The following is a 20,673-nucleotide window of genomic DNA, read 5'->3' as shown; positions in this document are numbered from 1 at the left end:
TTTCCCAGGCTAACATTACACACTAACTACAGTTAGAAAAGTCAAATCATACTCAACCACTCCTTTAAGAATTGACGATAAAAACAGAATATATGACATTTGAAGTGCTTTGACTGGCCTTTCTGCTTAGTCATTTAGCACTTCTCTGTTGTGGTCTTGTGGTGTCAATTATTTAAAAGCCCTGATCTTAAATTAGCCGTTAGATCCACTTGCGCGTCACATTGTTAGAAGTTACTGGAACTATTACATGCAACTGAACACCCTTTAGTGATCAAAACTTTTGTCTTTGTGTTTGGACAAATCAAGCTCATTTAATGAGTTCCAGGAAATATGGAGCCTATACTAAAGAGCAGTAATGAACATGACTCCTCTTCCACCACCTTTCCTTCCAGCTCTTGCATGATGGGAGATTACGACTGTGGATTTGGGTCAGGGTGGCCGGGCAAATCCTGAATTTGCTGAGCACGACAGGATCAGATCCATATATAACATGAGCGCTTCAATCTTTATAACCGGCTCATACACATGTTTACATGTATCTCTCACACAGCGCCGCATTAAGCAGCGTTTGAAATAGCCGTTTTATTTGTGTGCACGTATAGTTTCCCACACGTGATTAATGACTATAATATCAGTCCACTGGGCAATCACACGCAGTCATGCTGGTTTTGTTTCAGCAACACAATTGTATCCAGCGTTCTTAGTGTGTTTATGTGGAAACCGCTGATTCTGATGGAATATGAGAGATTAGAAGTCGAAACCTCATCATTATCTGTTGACCTCATGGGGAGATGTAATGTGTGACGAGTTCATGGCCATGTGACATCTTTTACATCTTTTACAGTCGATGGGACTTTCTTTGTGTTTTTGAAGATTCACACAGAATGAATGTGACAGAACTATCTTGATGACATGATGTTGCAAACGCGTTGAACAGGAAGGGTGAGACGTGTGGTCTTCTGCAGCACATAATCTTCGTTCTTCTCTTCTCTTCTCTTCTCTTCTCTTCTCTTCTCTTCTCTTCTCTTCTCTTCTCTTCTCTTCTCTCCTCTCCTCTCCTCTCCTCCTCTCCTCCTCTCCTCTCCTCCTCTCCTCTCCTCCTCTCCTCTCCTCTCCTCTCCTCTCCTCTCCTCTCCTCTCCTCTCCTCTCCTCTCCTCTCCTCCTCTCCTCTCCTCTCCTCCTCTCCTCTCCTCTCCTCCTCTCCTCTCCTCTCCTCCTCTCCTCTCCTCTCCTCTCCTCTCCTCTCCTCTCCTCTCCTCTCCTCTCCTCCTCTCCTCTCCTCTCCTCCTCTCCTCTCCTCTCCTCCTCTCCTCTCCTCCTCTCCTCCTCTCCTCTCCTCCTCTCCTCTCCTCCTCTCCTCTCCTCTCCTCTCCTCTCCTCTCCTCTCCTCTCCTCTCCTCTCCTCCCCTTCTCCTCCTCTCCTCTCCTCTCCTCTCCTCTCCTCTCCTCTCCTCTCCTCTCCTCCTCTCCTCTCCTCTCCTCTCCTCTCCTCTCCTCTCCTCTCCTCCTCTCCTCTCCTCCTCTCCTCCTCTCCTCTCCTCTCCTCTCCTCCTCTCCTCTCCTCTCCTCTCCTCTCCTCTCCTCCTCTCCTCTCCTCCTCTCCTCTCCTCCTCTCCAATCCTCTCCTCCTATCCTCCTCTCCTCCTCTCTTCTCCTCCTCTCCTCCTCCTCTCCTCTCCTCTCTTCTCCTCCTCTCCTCTCCTCCTCCTCTCTTCTCCTCCTCTCCTCTCCTCTCCTCTCCTCTCCTCTCCTCTCCTCTCCTCTCCTCCTCTCCTCTCCTCTCCTCTCCTCCTCTCCTCTCCTCTCCTCCCCTCTCCTCTCCTCCCCTCCCCTCCTCTCCTCTCCTCCTCTCCTCTCCTCTCCTCTCCTCTCCTCTCCTCTCCTCCTCTCTTCTCCTCCTCTCCTCTCCTCCTCTCCTCTCCTCTCCTCCTCTCCTCCTCTCCTCTCCTCTCCTCCTCTCCTCCTCTCCTCCTCTCCTCTCCTCCTCTCCTCTCCTCTCCTCTCCTCTCCTCCTCTCCTCTCCTCTCCTCTCCTCTCCTCTCCTCTCCTCTCCTCTCCTCCTCTCCTCCTCTCCTCTCCTCTTCTCTCCTCTCCTCTCCTCCTCTCCTCTCCTCTCCTCTCCTCCTCTCCTCTCCTCCTCTCTCCTCTCCTCTCCTCTCCTCTCCTCCTCTCCTCTCCTCCTCTCCTCTCCTATCCTACCCTCTCCTCCTCTCCTTTCCTCTCCTCCTCTCCTCTCCTCTTCTTTCCTCTTCTCTTCTCTTCTCTTCTCTTTTGCCCCTTCTCTCTCATCTCTCCCCGTATATTTTTATTCTCATTATCTCATCTCCTCTCTTTTTTTCTCTTCTTATGCAGTCTCTTATTTAACTGTACGTGTCTCATCTTGTCTCTTCTCATCTCATAGTTTGTCTTCTCATTTCTTGTCTCATCTCGTCCCTTATGTCTCTCTTATACAGTCTAATCCTCTTTTCTCATTTCATCTCCTCTCTTGCTAGTCTGTCTCCTCTCTTCTTTTGTCTCGTTTGTTATCTCTTGTCATTTCTTGTCTCTTCTCTTGTTCCATCATATCTCTCATCTCTCCTCATCTGGTCTCTTTTCAACTCATCTCGCCTGGTCTCTATCTCCTGTCAGGTTTTTTTGTGCTCATTGTGAGTGTGTACTATGACTGGAGTCTCTGGAGTGTATGTTGGTAAAATGATCTCATTCATAATTGACGAGTCTACGGAGTTGCTGTGATCAGCTGTTTGTGTGTTTCCTAGAAAGCGGTCATTCTTCTCTGGGTGTAGTTTCACGCCTGGGTGCAAAGCTGTCATGTCCTGGCTAATGTTCCTTTAATGTTTCTCTGCGCACAAAAATACATTCTTCTAAATAAAACCAGGTTTACATATACAGTAAATAACAAGAACAGTCTAACAGTTGTGGGTTGAACTTTATTGCAATGTTGCAAAGATCATTAGTTATTAACACGACACCGTTCTCACAGAAAACAGAAAACTTTTAATGTATCCTGGCCGTTCATTTGCACTACAACAGTGTTTGGTGGCTCCAGAACGCAAACATTGAAATGCGATCCAACAAGGTCCCAAGTTTTGCACATATTATGCGTTTAGTCTATAGGTATGCGTGATTGTATATATTTGTAATATATAAGTATATTATATACAAGTTCTTTCTTTACAAATTGACCTCACCAAATGACTGGTCTGGCCTGCATAATACAGTATTTTTAGTCACTTCTGCGTACTATCCATGCGAACTGGAATCATTTTGATAACATTTTATCTGTACAGAAGTAAAGGGAAGGAGGCCTTCACAGGGGAGAGACTAGTTGACGCTTCAGGACTGTGTTGTCGTCGTGTCCAGGCGACGGTCCTTCATCAGATCCGGATATGGCCTGGATCTGGCGGACTACAGTAAACCTCGGGATAAACAGAGAGACTAATATTAGCGTAGTAATTATAATGTACCAAGTACATCAGGATTTAAGGGAAGTGTTCCCGGTTCCGGCTGACCTAATCTATGCAGCCTAACATTGAGTTATAGAAGTCTATAATGCATTATGTGAATGCTAGGCCGAAGAGATTTGTCTTTAATCTAGCTTTGAACTGGCAGAGTGTGTCTGCTTCCCGGACAATGTTAGGAAGACTGTTCCAAAGTTTTGGTGCTAAATAGGAAAAGGATCTACCGCCAGCAGTCGATTTTGATATTCTAGGTATTATTAACTGGCCGGAATTTTGAGATCGCAATAGACGTGAAGGACTATAATGCGTTAAGAGCTCGCTCAAGTACTGCAGAGCTAAACCATTTAGTGCTTTGTAAGTGATCAGCAATATTTTAAAATGTATACAATGTTTAATAGGCAGCCAATGCAGTGTTGACAGAACGGGGCTAATATGGTCATACTTCCTGGTTCTGGTAAGAACTCGAGCTGCTGCGTTTTGGACCAGCTGTAGTTTGTTTATTAAAGGAGCATTTCACCCATGGGACAATCTTTATTGAAAGTGGGTCGTATGTAGTCGAAATGTAACATATATTTAGAATTTGGTGCCCCCTTGACCGAGGAAAGACAGAAAGTATCTCAAGGGCGCATTTCTATGGAAAACAACTCCCACAATGCACCACATTGCACAGCTCAGCAAGCCACTCCCACTAATCCAGAACACCGTGAAACTAGGATGGTTCACAACACAAACGGTGTACACGTCTGATTCAGAGATTTCGTCCAGGAGAAATTGGCATCGTTAAAATTCTTTGCAACAGACAGACTCTATCTACTCTACTCTATAGTTTCTGCAAGTGAAGTCCCACCCACTGATCTGTAACAGGTCTGTAGCGTGAGTGGGTCCCACCCCCTGGATAAATGAGGAACGAGTGTTTGTAGTCTAAACCCCTCTACAAAGATATGGGACTTCCTGCTTAGAATGACGCACAATTACGATTTTTACATCATTATAAGCAGGAACTGCAACACTGAAATACGTATTGCTCCTGTCTCAGGGCAAAATGAGGGAATAATGCACAACCATTAAAAAATATGACTGGGTTTCTAACGATACAAAGCTAAATTCAAATGGGGGAATGCTCCTTTAAGCATGGCTTTAAACCTTTAAGTGCAGGGCAATCAGCCAGTAGAGCATTACAATAATCTAGCCTTGAGTTCATGAACACATTAACTAATTGTTCCACATTTTTCATTGAGAACATATGTCGCAATTTAGATATATTTTTTAGATGGAAGAATGCGGTTTTACAGATACTAGACACGTGACTTTCAAATGAAAGATTGGTATCAAAGAGCACACCTAGGTTCCTAACCGATGATGAGGACTTGTCAGAGCAGCCATCGAGTGTTAGATAGTATTCTAGATTATTACGTGCAGCTGTTTTTAATCCAATAAATAGAATCTCTGGGGGGGGGTTTTTTCAGAATTTAGTAGGAATTTATTAGTCATCCAGTTTTTTTTATATCTGCTTTGCATTTAGTTAATTTTGTGAATTGGTAAGTTTCATCAGGGCGTGAAGAAATCTCATCAGCTAAGTATCATCAGCATAACAGTGAAAACTAATGCCATGTTTCCTAATGATATCTCCTAATGGTAGCATGTACAGAGTGAACAGCAGCGGTCCTAGCACTGAGCCTTGTGGTACACCATACTGAACTTTTGATCGATAAGACTTCTCTTAATTTACTGCTACAAACTGATAACGGTCAGATAAGTATGATTTGAACCATGCCAAATCATTTCCACTAATGCCAACATAATGTTCGAGTCTATTTAAAAGAATGTTGTGGTCAATGGTGTCAAATGCAGCACTAAGATCAAGTAATACTAATAGAGAGATACAACCACGATCGGATGATAAAAGCAAATAATTTGTGACCCTAATGAGAGCTGTCTTAGTACTTTGGTACGGTCTAAATCCGGACTGGAAATCCTTGCAGATACGATTCCTTTCTAAAAAGGATTATAATATTACAACCCCTTAAAACCTTATTCTTGTGTGTTACGCAGCACGTTTGAGCTTCCTCGAGAACCAGTGATGTTCATTCTCGTGTTACGCAGCACGTTTAAGCTTCTGTAAAAACCGATGATGTTCATTCTCGTGTTACGCAGCACGTTTGAGCTTCTGCAAGAACCAATGATGTTTATTCTTGTGTTACGCAACACGTTTGAGCTTCTGCAAGAACCAATGATGTTCATTCTCGTGTTACGCAGCACGTTTGAGCTTCTGCAAGAACCAATGATGTTTATTCTTGTTACGCAGCACGTTTGAGCTTCTGCAAGAACCAATGATGTTCATTCTCGTGTTACGCAGCACGTTTGAGCTTCTGTAAGAACCAATGACGTTCATTCTCATGTTACGCAGCACGTTTGAGCTTCTGCAAGAACCAATGATGTTCATTCTCATGTTACGCATCACGTTTGAGCTTCTGCAAGAACCAATGAGGTTCATTCTCGTGTTACGCATCACGTATGAGCTTCAGCAAGAACCAATGAGGTTCATTCTCGTGTTACGCAGCACGTTTGAGCTTCTGCAAGAACCAATGATGTTCATTCTCATGTTACGCAGCACGTTTGAGCTTCTGTAAGAACCAATGACGTTCATTCTCATGTTACGCAGCACGTTTGAGCTTCTGCAAGAACCAATGATGTTCATTCTCATGTTACGCATCACGTTTGAGCTTCTGCAAGAACCAATGAGGTTCATTCTCGTGTTACGCATCACGTATGAGCTTCAGCAAGAACCAATGAGGTTCATTCTCGTGTTACGCAGCACGTTTGAGCTTCAGCAAGAACCAGTGATGTTCATTCTCATGTTACGCAGCACGTTTGAGCTTCTGCAAGAACCAATGATGTTCATTCTCATGTTACGCATCACGTTTGAGCTTCTGCAAGAACCAATGAGGTTCATTCTCGTGTTACGCATCACGTATGAGCTTCTGCAAGAACCAATGATGTTCATTCTTGTGTTACGCAGCACGTTTGAGCTTCTGCATGAACCAATGATGTTCATTCTCATGTTACGCAGCACGTTTGAGCTTCAGCAAGAACCAATGAGGTTCATTCTCATGTTACGCATCACGTTTGAGCTTCAGCAAGAACCAATGATGTTCATTCTCGTGTTACACAGCACGTTTGAGCTTCTGCAAGAACCAATGAGGTTCATTCTCATGTTACGCATCACGTTTGAGCTTCAGCAAGAACCAATGAGGTTCATTCTCATGTTACGCATCACGTTTGAGCTTCTGCAAGAACCAATGATGTTCATTCTCATGTTACGCATCACGTTTGAGCTTCAGCAAGAACCAATGAGGTTCATTCTCATGTTACGCATCACGTTTGAGCTTCTGCAAGAACCAATGATGTTCATTCTCGTGTTACACAGCACGTTTGAGCTTCTGCAAGAACCAATGAGGTTCATTCTCATGTTACGTATCACGTTTGAGCTTCTGCAAGAACCAATGATGTTCATTCTCGTGTTACGCAGCACGTTTGAGCTTCTGCAAGAACCAATGAGGTTCATTCTCATGTTACGCATCACGTTTGAGCTTCAGCAAGAACCAATGAGGTTCATTCTCATGTTACGCATCACGTTTGAGCTTCTGCAAGAACCAATGAGGTTCATTCTCGTGTTACGCATCACGTTTGAGCTTCTGCAAGAACCAATGATGTTCATTCTCATGTTACACATCACGTTTGAGCTTCTGCAAGAACCAATGATGTTCATTCTCGTGTTACGCAGCACGTTTGAGCTTCTGCAAGAACCAATGAGGTTCATTCTCATGTTACGCATCACGTTTGAGCTTCTGCAAGAACCAATGAGGTTCATTCTCATGTTACGCATCACGTTTGAGCTTCTGCAAGAACCAATGAGGTTCATTCTCATGTTTCGTATCACGTTTGAGCTTCTGCAAGAACCAATGAGGTTCATTCTCGTGTTACGCAGCACGTTTGAGCTTCTGCAAGAACCAATGAGGTTCATTCTCATGTTACGCATCACGTTTGAGCTTCTGCAAGAACCAATGAGGTTAATTCTAATGTTACGCAGCACGTTTGAGTTTCCTCAAGAACCAATGAGGTTCATTTCTTGTGTTACGCAGCACGTTTGAGCTTCTGCAAGAACCAATGAGGTTCATTCTCATGTTACGCAGCACGTTTGAGTTTCCTCAAGAACCAATGAGGTTCATTCTCGTGTTACGCAGCACGTTTGAGCTTCTGCAAAAACCAATGATGCCTTTAAAGTAATTGTGTCTCAAAAAATATTTTCGGCTCGGCAGAAAAAGTTTGGAAGCCACTGGGCTAGCTCATAATGTCAAGTTAGTTATCAAACACCAAAGAAAATATGGAAAAGTTGATTATTCCATTACAAAAAACCTGCTACCCACCATATGTTTTGATGTTAAAATATGTTCACCTATCAGTTAAATGAGCAGAGGCAACTGATTGAAAGCATGCACACATCACTTTTTAGTCCATTTTCTTCGGATGCTCAGGTAGCCTACATACAACAGTTTGCTTTACGTGTTAACTGCTCATCTGTGGCTCAGTCACTGAATCACTTTAGTGTTCAAGTTTTTGTGTAGTATGCATTGTGCGTGGTGATTAAATGAATCTTGGATGCAAGTCGCGTCCAGGTATACACAGTAGTGGCCAAAGGTGTGATGTCCGGAGGCGATATTAGTTATGGACCCTATAAGTTTGATTAAACCATCAAAGTATGAGAAAAAATTATAATAAAATAAATAGATAAATACATATATATATATATATATATATATATATATATATATATATATATATATATATATATATATATATATACCATACACCAAACTATTTTGTCAGATATATTTTTGATTTGATTTATTTAACCTTTATTTAACCAGAAAAGCTCTCTGAGATTAAAAATCTCTTTCACAGGAGTGTCCTGGCCAAAAATGTGCAGCAGTACAATCAATTCCATCACAGATAAAACAGCACACAAACAAATTAACAAATTAAAACACTTAAAAGCAGTTGCATAATGTTAGATCAACTTCCATTTGCCGAATAACTAGTTTAAAACGGTCTAGAGTCAGCAAATTCTCTAATTTTAATTTAGATTGGAGGAGATTCCAATCCAACGGCGCTGCATACATAATGGACTTCTTCCCTAACTCAGTTTGAGTAAAAGGTACAGAAAGAGTATAGAAATTTTGCGAACGGAGAGAATAATTCTTGATCATTTTCTGCTGCATAAAACAACAGAGATAAGGCGGCAACAACCCCAAGATGGCTTTGTAAATAATTAAATACCAGTACATTTTCCTTCTGGTAGACAGGGAAGGCCAAGCTACTCTATGGTACAAGGTGCAGTGATGGGTTGAGGATTTACAATTTGATATGAACCTTAAAGCACCATGATAAATGGCATCTAGTGAAGAAAGATGATAAGAAGGTGCAAACTGATATACAACATCACCATAATCGAGGACAGGAAGAAAAGTAGCTGAGACTAATTTCTTTTTTACATTAAAAGAGAAGCAAAACTTGTTTCTGAAATAAAACCCAAGCTTGATTTTCAGTTTATTCTTCAGTTGAGTGATATGAGAACTAAAAGATAAGGCATTATCAACTATGATGCATAGATATTTGTACTCCTTTACTAATTCGATCACTGTACTTTGAAAGGTCTGGAGAGATACTAAATTATTTTCAAGTTTTTTTGATTTAGAGAATAACATATACTTGGTTTTATCAGTATTCAGAACAAGTTTTAAACTGTGAAGCCTTAACTGAATAATATTAAAGGCTGACTGAAGCTTAGACAAAGCTTGCTGTCCGGAGGAAGCGCTGCTATACACGACAGAATCATCTGCATACAATTGAAAGTTGGCATCCTGAATATCATAATCAAGGCTATTTATATAAATGGTGAATAAAAGGGGCCCCAGCACCGATCCTTGGGGAACACCTTTGGAAATCTCTAATGAATCAGATTGTTTACCTTCAGCTTGAACACACTGGGTTCTTCCACTCAGATAATTTTTAAACCAAGGAATAACGTGACTTGATAAACCAACAACCTTCAGTCTGTGCAGCAAGATTTCGTGATCCACTGTATCAAAGGCCTTTGATAAATCGATAAAAAGCGAGGCACAAGATTCACCATTATCCATAGACCCTACAATATCATTTACAACTTTCAAAATAGCCGTTGTCGTGCTGTGTTTTTTGCGAAACCCAGATTGATTGATAGACAACACCCTATTTGCATTCATATAGCATGTCAACTGTTCACCAATGAGGCTTTCTAATATCTTTGATAGAACGCAGAGCTTTGAGATTGGTCTGTAATTATTCATTATAGTAGGATCCCCCCCTTTTAATAGAGGAACAACAAATGCTGATTTCCAAATTTCCGGAATAACACCAGTATTTATAGAAAGATTAAAAATATAAGTTAAAACGGATGTAATATAGTCTGCTGCTAGTTTCAAATACACAGGCTCCACACAATCAGGACCTGGAGATTTGTTTATGTCAAGCAGACAGAGTGCTTTATAAACGTCAGTGCTCTTAATTTGTTTAAATCTAAATTCTTCCTTTTCTAGATGACTTTCTGCATTAATAAAATCAGAATCAGAGCCTGTAGGATTTAGTGGTTCAAATAGAAACCTAGAGGCAACAAAATGCTTATTGAAGCAATTGAGCATATGTTCTTTATCTGATATACTAGTGGAATCCGTTTTTATACATGATGGAAAGCTAGACTTGTTTTTACTACCTGATATCAGTTTTATATTCTGCCAGAATTTCTTGGGATTATTTGAGTTAATAGTGTTTTTTTTAAATAAAATAATCAGCCTTTGCTTTTCTAATAGCAACTGTACATTTATTCCTGAGCTGCCTAAAACGGATCCAATCGGAGCCAACATCGGATTGTCTAGCTTTTGCCCAAGCCACATCCCGCTCACGAATTTGAACAGAAAGGGCTTCAGAAAACCAGGGATTATCCCTATCTTTAACACGGAATTTTTTAAAAGGTGCATGCCTGTTGATGATTGATAAGAATCCATCATAGAAATAATACCAGGCAGACTCAACATCGGGAATGAGAAAAATCCTGTCCCAGTCATAGCGTGCTACATCAAAAAGAAAGGCTTGTTCATTAAAGTGTTGTGTGCATCGTGTATCTTAACCAGGTTTAGTGTTTTTTTTTTATTCCCTCATATTAAAAAAAGGAATTAATAAATATATGTATGTATTTATTTTAAATATGAGGGCAGAAAAAAACACTAAACCTGGTTAAGATATTCAACTGACTAAATTGTTTGGTAAAACAGGGCAAACTACAGATTTTATTTTACCAACCCCAAATAAAAAGCACAGGAAAAAGCATACATTGACTACATCATAATCCGTTATTAATATTTTGTTGGTTCTCTCTTGTGTTTGCATGTATTCATAATTTTGTTGTATGACAGCCTGGGTAAAAATAAAACAATTTACTTCAAGCACATCTATGCAATATGCTGACAACATCTTTATACATTTAAAAAAAAAATATATATATTTCAATAAAGGATGTCAATTTCCCTAAGCCTGACATCACTTATGGCCTTTACTGTACAATACATCTGGGATCTGAATGTGACTTTACTGCCCCCTGCTGTTTTAAGGTTAGGAGATCAGTGGGCATGATGCACAGACATAATCAGATAAGATGCACATGATTTAGTTAACAGTTTGCCTTAAAAAATATTTACAAAAATCCTAGTTATTTTTCCTTGCAAATGGTAAATATTGTATTGGGTGTACAGGCCTTGATTTTAAACTTGAAACACAATGCTGTCATATTCTGGTTTGCTTATCAGTCTTTGAGTTGTGTGTGTTGTTGTTGGTATTTCAGCACAGCGGAGGGCTTTGCTGGTTCAGACGTCTCGACGGGCTGGGAAACCTTCATGCAGGCGCTCGGCTACTTCCTGAAGATGTTCTTTGGGTCGGCCGCCTTGGGCACGCTCACCGGTCTCATCTCTGCTATTGTATCCTTGTGAGTTTGTGTTTTAAAGTGCCTCTATTATGCTATTTTAAAGGTTCCTAATTTTGTTTTGGAGTCTCCTACGATAGGTTTACATGCTTCCAAGGTAAAAAAAAAGATTTTAAGTTTCTAATAGTATACATTGCACACCCCCTCATTACTGAAAGTGTCTGAAAATGGTTTATTCGAAGAATCATGAGTTGCTCTAAACCCCGCCTCTCCGCGAACCTACTCTGCTCTGATTGGTCAGATGGCCTGGTCTGTTGTGATTGGTCGGAAACCAAGTGTTCATTATCTTATCAGAATTTCAGCTCCAGAGGCTTCCTCAGAGCTTGCATAGGGATATAAACCGTAACGATGGCATCAGTTTTAGCAAATCAATTCTAGTGTGAGTCCTCATCCTTTGCAGAGGAGAAAACAGCGTCTTCACGACCTGTCGACTACACGAATCAAACTTTTCCAGTCTCAGCTACAACTACATCTGTTTGAGGGCAGGGCAAAGTAGACATTGTTTGTGGGCAGCCAATGAAGAACATAGGCTGGCATTATGCAAATTTGTTTCATTGTTAGGTATGTAACAGGAAGTGAGATGGACTCGTTTCGGCAGTTTACAATCGATTCTTTCTTTCAGGAGACGGTAACTTTATTTGTCAAGCACTGATTTTTGCAGACCTTTTACATTCACAAACAGCTCTATTACACACTGCATGAAAGATAATATTCGGAAAAAACACATAATAGGGGCACTTTATTTAATTTTTTGTATTAATGAGTAAACAGTGTTTTTTATTAATTAGTTGAATACATTTATCATGAATAAATTGTATTAAAGGGCACCTATTATGACATTTAAAATGTTCCTAATGTTGTTTAGGGAGTCCCCAACAACAGTTGTACGGGCATGCAATGACAAAAAACACTTTTGTTGTCGTATTATATGCATTTATTTTTACCTGATTTGCTCACCGACTCCCAAATGATTCGTTCAACGACTCATTTTTTCAAACCCCTCCTTTGCGCGACGCTAATCTGCGATTGGTCAGATGACCCAGCAGTGTTTACAGAGATAATACTTATTGTTTAACACGGAGTACAATGATGCTTTTATCAATTAAATCGTGTTATAATAATGATTATAGTCCACTGCTTTGTAGTTTGTAGTAAAAAACTAAAAATAAGATAAAGAATTTAATGTTATGTTAGCGAGCATAGCCCAGAGTTCATATTGTAAAAGCACAATCAGTCTTTGTTTGCATTAGCCCGATGCATAAACATAACGTTTTTACAAAAAAAAAAAAAAATGCAGTTACGTTACTACGAGGTATTAATCTATTCTTTAGACAACTCCGAAAGCAACGACAAACACTTCACATATCTCAATACAATTGCCATTGAAGACCTAGAAGCTAAACGGTGCTTACACAACAAACAAAATAATTATTAAGCATGCTACATAAAACATAAAAGCAACAATTATTAATAACACTTACAGGTTGTGATACGGAGGAGGAAGCTGATGTAAATACACTTAGAAATGAACCTTCCTTCAATATCAGTCGGCTTGCGAATCCAAGTTTGATTGCATTTAAAGCAATCGTCTTCAAAATGGCGCGAACAAAGCACAAGGCTCGGACTATACTTCTGTGGTATAGTTGTATATATGAATTGTAGCCACTTAGTCTTCAAATGCTCCTCCTCGGGCTGATGAAAAAAGTTGGCTTTTGAGTCGCACTTCAGAACACAGCGTCTCGTCGCCATGATGTTTTCAAGTTTTCCCTGCTGGCCTTGGAGCGCAATAAGTGGGCGTATCGTATTCAAATAACTTGACAAGTTGACGTCATCTAGTCAGAGAAAAAGCTTCGGTCTTCTAACGATTCATAAAAATGACTCCGAGTCGACTCTCACTTTTGAAAGACAATAACTTTATATACGGTGCACTTTCATATTTCAAACTTTGCAGGATGTTTTTGTTCACTTAGATCTATGTTACACACTACATGAAAGGTAAATTTCAAAATTCGATAATAGGTGCCCTTTAAATAAGCATAATTTGTTTTTATTATATAATGCTTATAATATTTGTATTCATTGTTTATTTATTATACCTGAAAAATGGTGAAAATAATTGTGAAAAGTGATGAGAATAAACACTATTAGTATGTTTGTATTAGTCGGCCAGCACATAGATGCTTGTAGTGCTAAACATATAGTGAATAACATCCTATATTAGAAAATAAATGTATTTGCGTGTATGTGGGCCAATATATGTAATTTTTCATTGTATATTGTTGATACATAGTTGTTTATTTGAAGAAGTCCTGTGAGATTATGTTTCTGAATGAGTGTGCAGTCTCTGAAACACTTCGACCTGAGGAAGACTCCGTCTCTGGAGTTTGGGATGATGATCATATTTGCATATCTGCCGTATGGTCTTGCTGAGGGCATCAAACTCTCTGGTGAGTTTAAACACAGATCCATGTCATATGTGTTGTGATTTCAGGATCAAAATCCACTAGAATTGACATCTTTCTGCTTGTAGGTATCATGGCCATCCTGTTCTCAGGAATCGTCATGTCTCATTACACTCATCACAACCTGTCGCCAGTCACCCAGATTCTCATGCAACAGACTCTGCGAACCGTGGCCTTCATGTGCGGTCAGTTCCTCACACAAGCCCACCGCTTCATAGAGGACTTCTTCTGCACACATGAACTTCACTCTTCTCCTCTGTTTTTATTCCACAGAAACATGCGTGTTTGCGTTCCTGGGCCTGTCTATCTTCAGTTTCCCTCATAAATTCGAGCTGTCTTTTGTCATCTGGTGTATTGTAAGTGCTTGTTATCTCTGTTTGTCTTTCCCCAGAGCATTACTGCTTTCTGCTCTGTAATATCTGATAAAACACGAATGCTTGCTGAAGGCGTGATGCGTCACTGGTTCTGTAGAGTCTTATCTAAACTGAGTTATAATAAACAAAGAAAAAGCTTTATTATTATAATGTTTATACGTCATCAGAATTCAGTCGAAGTGTTTTCCTGTCACAGGTCCTGATTCTTGTTGGTCGGGCTGTGAATATCTTCCCCATCTCCTTCATGCTCAACTTCTTCAGAGATCATAAAATCACCCCTAAAATGATGTTCATCATGTGGTTCAGTGGTAAGAAGAGCCAGTAAATTATACATTTTAATTTCTAATTTGAAGGTTAGAAGTGAGTTGACCTCATTCTGTTTCAATCTTAGTATTTAAACTGCAGCCAACACTTGTACTTCAAACATTCACATTTTTTTAACTAATATCCTCTTAAGTTATTCACTTTTTTCTATCCAACAACATCTTAAAGTCCCCCTGTGGTCAATCATTTTATTCTTAAAACTTTTTTCACTTGTTTTTTCCCAAAATGTTTTAAATGTAACTCGACACCCTTGTCTCATTTAGTATGCGCGGTTCTATTAATATGCAAATGAGCCCCGCCTCCACTCACTCGCTCAGCTCAGAGATCCACTGGTTGACGATCACACGTTGATCTGATTGGTCACAAGGTAGTGTGTGACGTCAGAAACACCAGCGATTTCAAACCGTGTTTTTGAGACTGTCTTTGGTTCACTGCAGTTTTAAGCAGAAAATACTCTGCTCGTCGACTTATTAATCTACACATGATTTGTCTTAAAGCAGATTAAAAACACCACAGACACATACACAACATTAAAAGCTGGATTTTCACCACAGGGGGACTTTAAGTAAAATTGTATATGAAGTTTATAAGACGAAGAGATATTTTAGAGACCGCAACTGGTCACTATTCCTTCTTAATTTTAAATTACATTTGAGTTTTTTTAGTAGTTTGTCAGTAGTTTTACCAAATACAATCGTTCCATATAGTCGTAAAACTGCATTCAGTCTAAGCCCGTGTCTCCCGTGCTCGTGTGGTCAGGTCTGCGGGGTGCGATCCCATACGCCCTCAGTCTTCATCTGGGTCTGGAGCCCATAGAGAAGCGTCAGCTGATCGGCACCACCACCATCGTCATCGTGCTCTTCACCATCCTGCTGCTAGGGGGCGGCACCATGCCCCTCATCCGCATCATGGACATCGAGGAGAGCCAGTCACGCCGCAAGAACAAGAAAGACATCAACCTGAGCAAAACTCAGAAAATGGTGAGACAAGTGTTATCTTTATCCTTTTATTTTAACTCTTTCCCCGCCAGCTTTTTTGATCGTTTTCACAAAGGTCCCCAGAATATTTAGTTGTATGAATATCTGAACATGAATACATCAAAGAAAGCACAGACCCTCTGCTTTAAAAAAATTTCTTCATGCATTCGTTTTTTAATCAACATTTGAATGTAGGTAATTTGAAAAAAAAGAAACATTTTGAGCTAAAAGCTGAGAAAATCTAGCCTGACGTCGCCATACTCAGATTCTAGTCAGAGTGTGAGTCTGATGCTGCTCCATTGGGCTGTGGTTATGGGGCGTGTTTAAACCGAAATGGGAAATAAAAGGCCTCTGCACTCAATTGGATAGACCTACAACCAATCAGAGCAACGGAGTAAGTGACGTATGTTGAGCGACGCATAGTTGTCAACAGAACTCAACTGCACACACGCTGGAAGAAGTAGAAGAAGAAGAGTGTAAATGATCTTTGCCGGCGTTGTAAAAGGAATTTAAGGATACACGGAGGGTTTTCATTGCGCCCCATCTTCTTAGCGACCATTGCTGATAGGTTAAACTGTTGCCGAATCCCGTAGGAAGGACGGCAATCACATCTTTCCCATCGACAAATGCCTTGATCGCGGTTCTCTGTTCCTCTTTTAAATTGAATTGCGCTGTCTATATCTTCCATAAAAGACGCGATAGCGGCATCTACACATCTCAATCCTCCAGCGGCAGCCATGAACTCAACCCAAGCGCTCTGATGACATGGATGATTACGTTACCGTTGCTCATCATCGTATACAGCCCGCCCACCCTGACAATTTGATTGGTCCGAACAATTTTTTATTCCTCAACAAATCGAGTCCAGACTGAACTTCCCGACCTAAACATTTTGTGGGCGGGGCTAAGTTCGGGTGGCATCCAGGATAGAGAAAATCGCATTTTGTCAAAGACGTCGTCTGGTTGGGATTCAGAACGATGATCAAGACACCGATGGAGTAGCTCGAGTCCATCAACACCTTCAAAGCTAGAGCTCGTCCTGGGTCGACATTTTAATCGGTAACGTTAGGAAGTTTTGATTGGCTGTTTAATGTTGATGATCGTGTTATTTTATATATGCATCTGCTTACATATGATATCGCTTGTTTCTGCTTCTTCCTCACCTGTGTTTTGATCAGGAGATTCTGCACTCTTTCAGAAGATGTGCAATAGCGCCCCCTACCGTATAACAGTAGCTGCGTTTACATGGACCCTTATAATCGGATTGAAAAACCTTCATGTAAACATCTTAATTGATCCGATTGAGCTCGATCCGATTGAAATTTCGATCGGATTGAAAGGGGTGATTTATTCCTTTTGTAATCCGATCAAGAGAACATGTAAACACTTAATCAGACTGAAAACCAAATCTGAAAGGAATGCGCATGTGCAATGACGTAGAAATGACGCACTGTTGTTTTTGAAGGGAAGATGGCGTGCGGTAAGCAAAATTGAAGTGGTGCAAGACAACGTTGTCCCACCAGTCCTTGCTTCGGACTTTCATCCACAAACGCCTTGTTCTGGGCTCTGGCAGAGGCATTTTAATTGCTTGATAAATACAGAACATCACGCGCTCGTCGTCTCCTAATTAGCAGCTGAAGTACGTAAATGTTAAATCTAATTAAAAAAAAAAAAAAAAAAAAGCAATGGTAAGAGGGTGGCTGTTATGCGCATCATGGAACGGCGTTGGGAATCGTCTAGTGCACTGATTGTGTGATGTCTAAAACGATCAAATCAGATGTAAAGCTTGTGACATGTAAACGCGCACATCAACCCGATTACTTTATTTGTCGTCCATGTAAACACCTTGTTCGGATTCTTTAATCGGATTGAGCCATGTAAACGCAGCTAGTGAAAACACGGAAAGTTCTGTCAATTGAATAAATGCAATATCTCTCTCTTTCTCTTTCTCTCTCAGGGCAACGCCATCGAATCTGAACATTTGTCTGAGCTGACAGAGGAAGAGTATGAAGCTCACATTTTCCAGAGGCAGGATCTGAAGGGTTTCCTGTGGCTTGATGCCAAATATCTGAACCCTTTCTTCACCCGTAGACTCACACAAGAGGTTAGACTGGGCATATCCTTCCTAACAGAGTATTCCAGTTATACGGCTTAAAGAAAACTTTTTTGACCGGGGCTTTCAAGCGACCACAGTGCACATAAACTACTCTGAACACCTAGCCAACACGTTTCAGCCGCTGCAGAGCAACATCCTGGCAACCACCCAGAACCCCCTTGCATCATAGCCACATTTACACATTTATGCGCGTCATCATTTGAAAGTTAGCAAATGATTTAAATAATATGAGGAGTCTGCTTGAAGAACTGGTTGTCATCTATTGTTCTTCCTTCCTCTCTAAGGATCTTCTGCATGGGCGGATCCAGATGAAGACGCTCACTAATAAATGGTACGAGGAGGTCCGTCAGGGTCCGTCTGGCTCCGAGGACGAGGACGACGAGGCAGAACTGCTCTGAGTCGACCCGAGGTCCGTCAGGGTCCGTCTGGCTCCGAGGACGACGAGGCAGAACTGCTCTGAGACGATCAGAAGAGCCGAACAGAGAGACTCCGGACTCAAATGAGCCGTTCTCACAGCAGGTAAATGAACTGTACCGCACAGCCGTGGACTCTTGGGCTTCACACGAACTCCACGACCGGAGCGGTTCATGGCTAAATGAGGAACGGGACAGGAGTGTGTGGGACAAGACAACTTGGGATTGTTTTGTGTAGAGTTTAGGCACTAGGAGCAAAAACACTGAACGAATAAAGATGGAAGGCTAAAGATAATTTGAAGGGGATAGCAAAAAATAAACATCAATGTTGGACACCATTTTTTTTAATTTTTCATTATAAAATTTGTTTTGTTTTTTTACAGTTTGAAGCACCGTAATATAACTAATGTGATTCTTGCGCTACCTTTTGGGGGGTTGTGTTTCACACACAGGGAAATGACATCAATTAATGTTTCTGTGATTGGAATTAATTTAACAAACGTAACCTATTTTTCTTTTTTATTAAGTATTTATTTGCTGCGTTGTCTCTATAAATGGGAGTAAAAGGGTCTTTTATAATGTTTCTGGACACTGTATTTTGTAGCTGAATTGAGTTTATAACTCTCTTATGAAGTTGTGACTGAAGGAATGTACATGTGCATAATACACATAAGCTGTATGCACAAACCTGCGGTGGGAAAGTGGTGTAAAAACAAATGTGAATAAATGAAGGATTATAAAACGTGTGTGTAGTTGTTTAACGCTGTCCAATCCCTTTCTTCATTTGTAATACATTTAGATGCAGAAGACAAACTGTAAGTTCTTTGATAATTATACAAACATAGACCTTATTCAGAGCAGCTGTGAGGGACAGACGTGGCATCCGCTGTAAAAAGCTATATAAAGCTCCTAGATCAAGTTTGTTGTCTACTGAAAATTATTGTAAGGATATTTGTATTACAGTAAATCCAAAAACACATTAAATAACAGAACAACCCACTGAAGAGATGTGTCTATCCTTCACAGCTTTCATTCAATTCTCTATCACAGAGTGATGATATTTGATCTGGACACAAGGGGGAAGTAATATACAACGTTTTCAGTGTCTATATTTTCATAGATCATTGAAATGCCTTTGGTTATGAGAGCATAATTACATTAAAATGCCACATACAGTAAAGCCATCTCAACAATATAAAATAAAGGCTCACTTTGAGTCGAGTCTGGGAAGTTGTGCATTCATTTCTGACATGTCAAACATTCAGGTCAGAAAATGTTTTCTTTTGAATCTATTTTATAATAATTTCTATTGTACAATATTTTTTATTATAGATTGTTAAAATCAAATAACACTACAGTACTTTAGTCAAATATCAAGTGTACTTTAATGCAAAGCTAAAGATTATTAAAACAATGGTTATTTTGATATTAATTGGCCTTTTATTAAATTATTGTTACTTTATCTGCATATACACTTTCAAGATTTGAAGTGATCATTTATCAATGCATTTAACTGATCATTGAGCCATTATGTAGATAATTAAACACTTTTGTAATGTAGGAATAGGCATAAGTTTAAGTTAAGTAACCTTTATTTTCTATAGCGCTTTATACAATAGGCTACAGATTGTTTCAAAGCATTTTACAGGATAACAGGAAAATGACTGTTGTTCAGCTGAAGTTTTTTTTAAGTTCTATTTTAAAGATTATCAATTATTAAATTAGTTAATTTCATCTATAAAACAGTTATGTCATCATCCAGCCCAGTTCAATTCTCACACAACAGCGTCAGATCAGTAATATTGTTGAATATCAAGTGTATGTATGTAGCTCCAATTAATGCAGTAAGTACAATGTAGAAATAAGCAAATACAAGTCATTGTATAGTGTACTTTTATTAAATATAGAAGATATTTGTAGAGTGGCCTGGATATTATGTGCTATAGAAATTGTACACTTTCTTGATAAATGGGATTTGTCAGCAGCCGTATCACCCTGCAGCCCAAGACTGGTGTCCCACTGAAGATAAGCAGGGCTGAGTACCTGGATGGGAGACTCCTGGGAAATCCAGGTTGCTGCTGGTAGAGGTGTTCGTGAGGCCAGCAGGGGGCGCTCACCCTGTGGTCTGTGTGGGTCCTAACGCCCCAGTGTAGTGACGGGGACACTATACTGTCAAAGAGCGCCGTCCTTCGGATGAGACGTTAAACCGAGGTCCTGACTCTCTGTGGTCACAAAAAATCCCATGGCACTTCTGGTAAAGAGTCGGGGTGTAACCCTGGTGTCCTGGCCACACTCCACCCATCGGCCCCTACCAATCATGGCCTCCTAATAATCCCCATGCACTGAATTGGCTCTATCACTCTCTCTCCACTATAGCTGGTGTGTGGTGAGCGCACTGGCGCCGTTGTACTGTGGCTGCCGTCGCATCATCCAAGTAGATGCTCACACAATAGCTCTGGCTCTGAACCAGCACCTGC

General features: G+C 40.4%; 1 protein-coding gene across 1 annotated transcript in view; it reads left to right on the top strand.

Moving 5' to 3' along the window:
• The window catches only part of slc9a8 (solute carrier family 9 member 8), a 38,190-nt gene extending 19,236 nt beyond the window's left edge, over positions 1 to 18,954 (top strand). The window contains exons 9-16 of the mRNA XM_079587660.1: positions 11,393 to 11,525; positions 13,872 to 13,977; positions 14,061 to 14,177; positions 14,266 to 14,348; positions 14,563 to 14,674; positions 15,450 to 15,670; positions 17,625 to 17,771; positions 18,068 to 18,954. Of these exons, the coding sequence (XP_079443786.1) occupies positions 11,393 to 11,525; positions 13,872 to 13,977; positions 14,061 to 14,177; positions 14,266 to 14,348; positions 14,563 to 14,674; positions 15,450 to 15,670; positions 17,625 to 17,771; positions 18,068 to 18,181 (1,033 nt within the window). The 3' untranslated portion in view covers positions 18,182 to 18,954. The remainder of the gene's footprint in view (positions 1 to 11,392; positions 11,526 to 13,871; positions 13,978 to 14,060; positions 14,178 to 14,265; positions 14,349 to 14,562; positions 14,675 to 15,449; positions 15,671 to 17,624; positions 17,772 to 18,067) is intronic.
• Positions 18,955 to 20,673: the final 1,719 nt, after the last annotated feature.

Source organism: Phoxinus phoxinus, assembly GCF_949152265.1.
Source record: "Phoxinus phoxinus genome assembly, chromosome: 18".
Taxonomy (NCBI): domain Eukaryota; kingdom Metazoa; phylum Chordata; class Actinopteri; order Cypriniformes; family Leuciscidae; genus Phoxinus; species Phoxinus phoxinus.
Note: the sequence above shows the minus strand (reverse complement) of the source record. Positions and strands in the feature narration are given on the sequence as shown.